Source organism: Taudactylus pleione, unplaced genomic scaffold (assembly GCF_031769625.1).
Source record: "Taudactylus pleione unplaced genomic scaffold, aTauple2 ptg000225l, whole genome shotgun sequence".
Taxonomy (NCBI): Eukaryota; Metazoa; Chordata; class Amphibia; order Anura; family Myobatrachidae; genus Taudactylus; species Taudactylus pleione.
The window spans coordinates 9744125-9755036 of NW_028284627.1; the positions used below are offsets into that span (position 1 = coordinate 9744125).

The following is a 10912-nucleotide window of genomic DNA, read 5'->3' on the forward strand; positions in this document are numbered from 1 at the left end:
CGGGAATTTTGTAAATCTTGTCACATGCCAACAGCCTGGCTGAAGCACAGTAAGCAGACTGGAAGCAGTGCAGGAATTGTGTTGAAAGAGTTTAAAACCAAATTTTGGCTGTTCTTTAGATTGGGATGTTGTGTGCTTTATCTGTAAACAGTCCAAGGATTCACTCTAATGGTGCGTACACACTGGGCGATATTACTGAGCGACTGCACGATTACGACATCGTAATCGTGCAGTCGCTCAGTGATCGTGCACGTTTATGTCGGAAACGACAAGCGATGCGCACTCCCGCTGGTCGTTTCCGACATTGTCCATCGCCTGAACATGCAGCACAATCTGACGACCTCGTCAGGTTGCTGCATGTTGGGGAATGGGGGAGAGAGCCCGGCGCTGAACGATATCGTTAATGATATTGTTCAGCGGCTGTGCTCAATGTCATGAACGATACTGAGCACAGTCTGCCGGGGACACACTACACGATGTCGCTCAGGGAGCATATCGTGTAGTGTACGCACCTTTAGAGTGTTTTCCACAAGGAATTAAAAGGGCCTTTAGGCCGGTCTTGTAAATAAAATCCTCAATGACTGATATGCCCTATTATAACCAAATGTGCGCAAGACTGACAAGAGTTAAATGCTCAATTCTAAAGTATCATGGTATAGGCCACTTCTTATGTCATAATGGCTCAACCCATAAAATTACTGCCTCCATTAAGTAAGCGACAGGTACACTTTAAGCTAAATATTTTAATATTTATAGCATCCCAACACTTACCTAAAATGTATACTATGTAAAGTACAAGTTATCAAAGACACAAAAAAATGTGTGAAAGAAATTGCCAAAGCAGAAAACAATAGCCAACATATAAAACGAAAACCATTTTCCACTGTAATCTCTACTCATCAAGACTAGAAATGTATTATTTAGACCTCGCAGAAAGAGGGAAAAATAAAGGTATAATAAATAATTTGGTTGGCGGCTCTCCTCTCCCTAATCCCAAATACTAGTTGCACATTGCGGCCCACCCCTGGTCACAATACTGGTCTCCGCTGGCTACGTCTCAGACAAGCTTGAAATCTCTCCTCAACTTCCCAAAAACCATGGACTGCAATGCCACTTGTGGAACCTGGAACAACTTACTTCAAGTACCACATTGGATCTGCGTCACTTGTCACCTTTTCATTGGCTTTCATTATATTTTTAATCTGGGAAATTTAAAGCACATCATTACTTGTGGAACAAAAAAACATTAAAAAAAAAAAAGTGCTATAAAACATTTTGAGGAATGAATATTCATTAGGACATCCAAAATAATTATTTACGGTAATATTTATTTATTGACATTTATATGGTGCACACAAATTCTGCAGCGCTTTGCAGAGAATATTCCCATCAAACATAGCCCCAGTCGAGTTTACAATCTATATCCCCTTCCACGTGCACACACAAAGGATTAATATTTTTGTCAGCAGCCAATTAACCTACCAGTATATTTTGGGAGTGTGGGAGGAAACCCTGCATAAACAAGGGGAGAACATACAAAACCACAGCAATGCACAGCTACAACAGACTTCAGTAATATTTCCTATAAGGCAAAAAATGTTTTTCCCACTTACTGTAGTACAGGAAAGTTAATTATAGTACTGCTTACAATTCATTAATGTGCAAATAAAACAAATATTAAAGATTGTAATTTTCTTTTAGGTCTAATGTTAATCTTTGTTCACAGAGATAACCACTCCAGACATCTTTCATTTTAGTTCGGATTCATTTGTTTTTATCATGTTCCTATAACAATTGTGTTGCTCTAGGAAAAGGTTTGTGTCTAAGCATTTGTAAAGTGAGCGTTAGCAATATTAGAAATTGGAAAGAGCTGTACCGTGTGGATTTCTCTCAAGACAATGATACATGTTAACATTGTCAGATGGCTCCATATTAAAGGGGGGAATTCAATTAGCCCCTATAATTTTTTGGGCGAATAAATCAGGGCTTGCCACATATTTTGCTTCCGGGCAATTCAATTAGATTCCGTTTTATTGGCCCAAAAAAAATTATCCGTTTTCAGGCGAATACTCATAGAATCCGTGATAAGGTCACAGACCTACAGTATGTGTTTTCGCGGCCGCCATTGCAAAAACGGGACTGCTTGTCGGGGATTGTTTATTCACCTGCCTCAGACGGGTGAAAAAAATCCCTGATAACTGCCGGCTTCGGGGCTAAATGAAGAGCCCCCTGGGGAACAATTAGAAACACGGTAAATTACCGCTGATTATTGAATTCCCCCCTAAATCTACATATTAACATAAGTATTGTAATATTTGGTATAAGTATTAGGCCGGTATCCAATAAGCAGCAGTAAATTACAGCGGCTAATTACCTCACCCGGGGCTATACAATTAGCCCAGATGCCGGCACTTAGCTGGGATTTTGTTCTGCCTGCCTCACAGCCTGTATCGTGACAGTTAGGAGCCGATAGGTTGGTACTTTCTATCTCCACCAGAAAGTCAAGTCATGAAGTCTTCTTCTCTCAGGGCCTAAGCACAATCATCTGCAGTGCCCAGACAACAACTCTACAGCCCATACACTCAGAGCGAATGGCATCACTGAGGCATGATCTACCCCCTTTGTGGTCATCCCCATAAATATAGGTTCATTCCAGAAAATGGCCAACGCCATTGCATGCGAGTGCCACGTAAAAGGTAGATCCACAACAGTCAATTCACAGCTTTTAACAGGGAAAGATATGGCGGAAAAGACAAAAAAAAATACAATCTCCCACTATGACTTGTCATTGAGGAGATTGTTGCAGAACTCTGCTTAATAGTATCATTAGCATCATTAGTATCATAAAAAGAAAAAAAAGAATAGTGGAAGATTATATGATACCAGCAACAACTAAAGTAAAATAAAAGCGTGGCCTAGGTTTGAGGCGTGTCATAACATGTAGCATCACAATATAATCTCCACACAACCCAACGCCAATGTCCATTTCTAAACAGCAGCAGGATTTAGTATGAGTACACACTTACCTCCACATTTATGAAGTAATTGAATGAATCTATGTGCTGCTTCACAAGGCCCTTTACCTGACAGAAGCAGAGACAGCAGGTGAGGGAACCAACTTAGAATTTCTATTGAGTCAAAATAATAGTCTGACAAAGTACAAATGCAATTGTTTTTCTTGAAGTTCATCCCTGGTTAGAGCCAAGCCAGCCATTTTGCAGTCTTAACTAATATTCATGAATATGCAGCCTATTTGTTAACTAGGAACCAGTTACATCGCTAAGGAACTATTTAGATTTTCCTCTCCATCTCTCCCCCCAGGGAGGTGCGAATGCAAAAATTTGAATTCAGTCTCTCCGGTTCAGTGCGAGTTGCTAATTGGATTGCAAAATGAATTCACTATGCAAATTCGAAGAGAAAATAGGGGTCAGTCCAATTAGGTGCGAGTTGCTAAGTGTCTATGTACAAATACTTGGGGAGAAAAAGTACCAACCAATCAGCTCCTAGATGTTATTTTTCAAACACAGACTGTAAAGTGACATTTAGAAGCTGATTGGTTGGGACTTTCTTTATCTCTCCAAAGCTTAGAATATAGACAGATTAATATGATAAATAACCACTTATATACAAAGATCACATACTATGCATAGGTGCGCATTTACTGAAAATTATAAACTATTTTGCTTACCTTCAGAAAAGCTGGCAATAGTTTCCATTTTTCCTGCAAAATGAAAACCAAATATATTCACAACAACAATTGCATGAAATATGTCCAAAATAATGTACAAGTGAGCATGTGATACCTGACAGAATAGCGGTATGGAAATGGTTACTCTTCTCTTAAATAAAGTGAATGCAGAGGGCTGTCTTTTGAGAAAAATATTGGAAGATAAGTAAGTTTTAATTGAGACATTGGATAATGTACCCTTAAAAAAAATAAGAGTTATGGTAGACTTACCTTTGTTAATTCTTTTTCTTCGAGGTTCACAGGGCCCACAGTAACTACCTTGGGGTTTGTAGTTGGAGTACTCCATAGCACCAAACAGGTACAGCTTTCAAGCTCCCGGCATGCACAGGACCTCCTCCCTATATACCCCACCCCAGCCACAGACATTCAGTTTGTAAACTAGCCTAACGACAAGAGACAGAAAGTGGAGAAGAAAGTACAATGTACACAAGAAACACTGTCAAAAAACGAAGAGGGAATCAGTGACAAAAAAAGAAAAGAACAGATCCCAACTGAGGCCAGGTGCGTCAGGGTGGGTGCCCTGTGGACCCTATGATCCTCGAAGAAAAAAAAAAAAAAAAAAGAGTTAACAAAAGGCAAGTCTACCATAACTCTTATTTTCTTCTTCGGGTTTCGGGTACACAGGAACTACCTTGGGGGATGTACTAAAACAGTTCCCTTAAGGGTGGGGACGTTCCTGAGCAGAGAGGAGAATCCTCCGCCCAAAGGAAGCATCCTGGGAGGCAAAAGTATCAAATGCATAGAATTTGATAAAAGTGTGGACCGAAGACCAAGTCGCCGCCTTGCATAACGGTTCTGCAGAGGCGCCATGTCTAAACACCCACGATGGTCCCACAGACCGAGTAGAATGTGCCGTCACCGTGTTCGCAACAGGGAGATCAGCCTGAGTATACACATGAGAACTAGTCATATGCAGCCACCGAGCCAGAGTCTGCTTGTTATCTGGCCAGCTTCGCTTATGAAAGCCATACGACACAAAAAATGCATCTGCCTTCCTGATGGAGCTGGTACGATCCACTTAGATATGAACAGCTCGAACCACATCCAGTGAAGCTTCACCTACAGAAAGGCCAGAAGATTGAAAGACTGGGACTACCTTTTTTTCATTCATATGAAAATGGGATACCACTTTTGGAAGGTAACCCGTCCTTGTACGGAGGACAGCTCTATTCTGGTGAAAAATCAAAAAATGGAGAGCAACAAATCAGAAACTCTGCGAGCTGAGGAGATAGCGAGTAGAAAAAGTGTCTTCTCTGTCAACCATTTGAGGTCCACTGTGTCCAAGGGTTCAAAGGGAGGAGCCTGCAGCGCCCTGAGAACAAAGGATAAATCCCACAGTGCCACTGGTGGGACATAAGGTGGCTGAAGGTGGGGAACACCATGCCAAAAAGTTAACATATGGCAGGAGAGTGATTCTGCGCTAGAACCAAACTGACAATGCAGAAATCTGAACTCCCAAAAGTAGCCAGGCAAAGACCAAGGTCTAGTCCAGCCTGCAGAAAGGCAAGAACTCGGGAGACCCTGAAAACCTGGGTCATATTTTCTGTGGGAACACCAACAAAAAAAATGGATGCCAAATCCTGTGACAGATGGGGGCCGAAGCAGGCTTCCTTGCCCTAAGCATCGTCTGGATCACGGAAGTAGAAAAAACCTTTGGCTTTTAAGACGGAAGACTCAAGAGCCATACCGTCAAAGCCAGCCTAGGTAGATCCGGATATAGGCAGGGACCCTGCACTAGCAAATCCCGGTGTAGAGGAAATGGAAGTGGACTGTCTATGGATAGACATGTCAGATCGGTGAACCAATGTCTCCTGGGCCAGGCAGGAGCTATTAGTATTATCCTGCCACCTTCTTGCTTGAATTTTCTGATGACCCTTGGGAGGAGAGGGATTGGAGGAAACAGGTATGCCAACCTGAAGTCCCACCTCAACGCCAGAGCATCCACAAAGGCAGCTGAGGGGTCCCTTGTTCTGGACCCGTACTTGGGGACCTTGTGGTTGTGACGTGATGCCATGAGGTTTACATCCGGTAGTCCCCACTTGTCCACCAGGACCTGAAAGACGTCCGGAAGAAGAGCCCATTCTCTGGCATGTATGTCCTGACTACTTAAAAAGTCCGCTTCCCAGTTGAGGATTCCTGGGATGAGTATTGCAGAGATTGCTGGAAGATGGCGTTCTGTCCAAACCAGAATGTTCGCCACTTCCCTCATGGCTTCCGGACTTCGTGTGCCTCCCTGATGGTTCTCTAAGCTGTCCATCTTCCCTGAAAGGTGTGATGACCTGTCATCGCGCCCATCCTCGCAGACTTGCATCTGTGGTGAGGAGTACCCAATCTGGGATTCATAAAAGGCGACCCTTGTTTAAATGAGTCGTCTGCAGCCACAATGCAAGGGAAAGCCGGATTGTTTGAGACCTTAGCCGGTGATATCGACCAACCCAATGAAACAGAATCCATTGTTTCTGAAACAAAAACAAATCTGAGTAAGAACTCATTCCCTGATAGCCAAAGGAACCGGGATTATCCCCCCTGAACTGAGCAGGGCATGAATGGTCTACTAGATCACAGGCTCTCAAACTCGGTCCTCAGGACCCCAAACAGTGCATGTTTTGCAGGTCTCCTAACATAATTACTAGTGAAATAGTTAGCTGCACCTGTAGATCTTTTAAAATGTGTAAGTGAGTAATGAATACACCTGTGCACCTGCTGGGTGACCTGCAAAACGTGACCTGTGTGGGGTTCTGAGGGCCGAGTTTGAGAACCACTGTACTAGAGGGCAAGGCCATAGATAGAACATGATGAGGGAGTTGTGCCAACAACCTTCAGTGGATTTTGCACCTGATGCACTCTCCCTGCAGGAGAGGGTAAAAAGACATTAGCCCATCTTGGAAACTGGAACAGTTTATCTGAAGTGTTCCATGCTTCCCCCATAAATTTAGTGAGCTATTTAGATTGAGGTAATCCAGCCTAAGTCACCTTCAGGAGTCTGAACACCAGGTTTAGGCAGTACTTCATCTTCTATAAAAGAGGATTGAATTAACCGCCCCAGCTAGAGAGGAACAACATTCACTAGTGAATTACGCTCCTCCTCAACAGTTGTCTCTGCCCAGAGGGAGGAAACTTGTGTATCCTTGCCTCCACAGATGACATATCAGAATCTGAAAAATGGATGGACTGAGAGGATGGTGCAGTCCATTTATATGCTTAAACGTCTGAGGTTTTATTCATCTGTATCCTTTACAGATAGGTAGATGCTAAAAAAGCCAGATTCTGAACTGAGTACACATAATTCTTCATCCAGGAAGGTTGTATGGGAAGAGGAAACATAACAGGCTGTAATCACTGTGGGAAAACCAAAGTGGGAGGGAGTTGTGGGGGCTGATAAGCGGTCCACTAACTGCGTCATAACCTGAGACCAGGAGGACCTTCAAGATGACCCCTGAACAGGTGGTGGCGAGGTGGACTGCTGTTGTGTCCATCCTGTATAAAAACCTGAGAAGCCTACTGTACAGAATTTACATGAAACCAGCACAGGGACAACAATCTCCTGTTTACCTTTGTCCTGAGACATGGGAAATATTTGCAAATAACCTACAACAAGTGTAGGGTTAACAATGCAATGTGACCTCCTTCACAGATAAAAATAGATGTTAAGTACTCTCTAACTCCTATACACAAGGTAGTTGGGGGTTTAGAAAAAAAAAAAAAAAAAGGAAAAAAATATATATTTTTTTTTTATTTTAAACAGTAGAGTTTAGCATATGTCATATAAAATGCATATATTTGCCAAAGGGCATTAAAATCAACTACCTAAACGCATACGTTTTTGGTAGGATCTACATGCATAGAAAATATATTTGCTAATAGGCACTAAATCGCAGTTACATTGGTAGGATACAAGTGCAAAGCATACAAATATACTTACAAATTGGCACTGAACCAACTTAAACAAGTATAAAAGTTGGTAGAATTCCAGTGCTATATACCTTGCCATAGGAGAAAGGTATACTCAGAGAAAGAGAGAGCGAGCCCAAATCTCCCCTCAGCAAACACTCATTGCAGCTGAGCATCTCCAACTAATGGGCAGCTCAGTCTTCACAAGTAAAAGTAAAGTACAATTTAACCCCTACACACCTGGTAGTTAAGGGTAAAACTGGAGCAATAGCAGTGATAGTTAGCTCCTGTTTCCCTTTATGCTTAGTATATATAAGTACAAAGGTAACAATGCACTTTTTAGCTGGTGTACTGGATTTGATGAGTTAGTTGTCCTATACCAGGGAGCACACAAACCATCCTATATGAAATCCTGAGCCGACAGGCCTGCTGAACAGGATTTACAAGACATCAGCCTGAGACCAAACAGGATTTACATGATACCAGCGCAGGAGGCTCAACCTCTTTTGCAGGTGCTGGAGAGGTGGCTGTTTACAACAGACAACACACAAAACATCTTGCACAGAAACCTGCTCTGTATCACAGATATAAAGGTATAAATGCAATGTTACAGTCTTCACACGTAAATGTGAAAAGACAAATGAAAAACCCCACACACCTGTACAGAGGGATGAGGAGAAACACAGTGATAGATATATCTAACAGTTTAGAAGTAAAAGGCAGTACAGCAGCTAGCATTAAATTCACATACAATGCATATATAAATTCAAATGGGCTCTGAATCAACTGACCAAACCCACAGAGGCTTGGTAGGATGTAGAGCACTGTATACCTGACCCAAGCGAGAGGAACAGTGAGACTGACCCACACCTCTGAGAACCAACAGCTTCAGCAGAGCACCATAGGTGGACAGTGAGCGTCTCAATACACAAGGTGGTCAGGAATAATAAACCAGACGTGGGAACCCATACAGGAAGTTGTGTCTGCATTAACGGCATGGGTTCGTTGGCCCCACAGTAGTAGACACTACTAGTGCATCTACTACCCATCCCCGGCGTCGGATAAAGTCCCTGCGGTCTTGGTGAGGACATGACTTGCTGGCCCTCACTAGCAGCAGCCTCCGATGCGTCTCCTACACCGGCAGCCAGGACTGTAGCGCACGATTCTCCAACAACGAGGAATCGCCTTACCTTGTCATCTCCTTAGTTAAGATTGCAGTCCAGGCCCCAGCGTCGCTGCTAGTTAAGCTTCACTGTGACCCGCCGAAATCCCCAGGGCCCGTTGCAGGAGATGGCATTTCGGCATCAGCGGAGGTAGTAGGAGTCGTAGTACATGCGTCCTATTTGGACGCCTAGTACTACTCAGCCCAATAGTATAAAAACCTAAGGTAAATCAAAAAAATAAAAAGCCTGCTGTTATAACAGGTGCATCTCTATACTTGCAGAGTACCAAACAAAAAAACTGAACGCCTGTGGCTGGGGGCGGGGTATATATACGGAGGAGGTCCTGTGCATGCTGGGAGCTTGAAAGCTGTAGCTGTTTGGTGCAATGATTTATTCCAACTACATACCCCAAGGTAGTTCCTGTGGACCCTATGAAACCCAAAGAAGAAATCATTTTTTACAAACATTAGCATCACTAATGGACAAAAAATACATCACCCAGTTGGTAAGTGCTTGCATGTCGTACCCAAGGAGCATGTTACGCACTCTTTGCTGTTAAAGCCCCAATACACCTACACGATTTCAAAACGATCACACGATTTTCGACTCGACACACAATTTCAGCAAGTCTGAATGTACATTTTTTCATCCGATGCGCGCTCCCGTGGGTCCGTCAATCGTATCTTATGATCATATGTGCAGCACATATGTTCCATCGTATCGTGTTCAGAACGTGGCATTTTTTTTTCATGCGATCCATCATGTGGCAATACAGTAATTTCAATGACTGTTTGTCCCTATTCCCTAATGAGCGCATGAGGCACAGAATCGATCATACGACTGATCCTGTGCAAAGAAAAAGAAAAAACGTGCCGACGGAACTGCAGGGTAATCGGATGTAAAACGGATCGGAAGTTGATCGTGTAGGTGTATGGGCCCTATTAGTCTCCACTGCCACTAAGTACCCCATACTAGAGACATCAAGGAACTCTGTCATGGCGCAGTAAGAAGAGATGGCTGCGCGGGTGCCAGATTGTTTGCGCTGGAGCAACCGGAATGTTGGACCCGACAGCAGGTATTCCAGCAGAATGAGGCAACACAATCAATACCAGTCCTGGTCAGAGAGCAGTGGCTATAATCTAATCAGTGTGTACTAGACAGACTGATGCAACCAATGCAGCCCCCACACTACAACTAGAGTACCCTATATTCCTCTGACCACCCTGACCCAACCGAGCCCCCAGATTGCTCTTCAACTGGTGGTGGTGGGGTTATGTAGATATGTGATGTCAGCAACTAAGGGTATATAAACGCCAGATAATTATATCAAATGTCACATTTGGGGGGACAGGAAGAGAGAGGAAGGCAGCAAGAAAGGGACAGAGAGAGGGAGGCTATATATTTATTTTTTTTGTAACATTCATATATGTAGATTGTAAAAAACACATGCATGTGTCATGATGGCAAAAAAAACCTTGTTAGTTTTTTTTATGTACATTTGTACGGTTATGTATATGCAGGAACTGCACATTTACCAAAACAAATTTTAAAAATACACAAGTTTTTTTATTCAACTTTTTTATGAGGCATGGATTTAGCATAACCGTGCTTAAAATTAAATAATGTAATGTAAAGTTTACTATGACAATACTAATAAATAATAATGCAGTGTACAGTTTACAATAAAAATAATGCAGAGTACAGTAGTAATCATAATAAGTTGCAATAATAATGGCCACAAAAAGTATTAATAATGCAATGTACAGTAGTAGTAGTAGTACTAATAATAGTTGCAATAATAATAGTTACAATAATAATGTAATGTGGAGTTTACAATAAAAGTAATGCAAGGTGCAGTTTACCAACAAATAGCCAAGATGACAATTGAACACACAGTAAATGTCATTATAAATTGTACATTTGTATACATATAAATAAGAAATAATTCCTGTACTCTCACCTCCACAGTATCAATAGGAGCTATGAGCTGTTCCTGAGTGAGATCCCCAAACTCCTTAGCTAGCACATCCATGTCTGTGTGCTAAATACAAGACCAACACATGGGAAGAAATGACGTGTGCATCCGTTAAAACCTTCCCCCCGCCACGGT

The 10912-nt window shown here is 42.4% G+C and overlaps 1 protein-coding gene across 2 annotated transcripts in view; it reads right to left on the reverse strand.

The window, feature by feature from the left end:
* POLR3B (RNA polymerase III subunit B) overlaps positions 1-10912 on the reverse strand; it is a 166449-nt gene that overhangs the window by 143491 nt on the left and 12046 nt on the right. The window contains exons 1-4 of one of the 2 annotated variants that reach the window (XM_088478925.1): positions 10763-10903; positions 3689-3721; positions 3027-3083; positions 1138-1202 (exon numbers count right to left, since the gene is read on the reverse strand). In XM_088478925.1, the coding sequence (XP_088335051.1) occupies positions 1138-1202; positions 3027-3083; positions 3689-3721; positions 10763-10834 (227 nt within the window). In that variant the 5' untranslated portion in view covers positions 10835-10903. Of the gene's footprint in view, positions 1-1137; positions 1203-3026; positions 3084-3688; positions 3722-10762; positions 10904-10912 lie in introns of those variants that run through there. The other variant, XM_088478926.1, reaches the window with a different exon arrangement.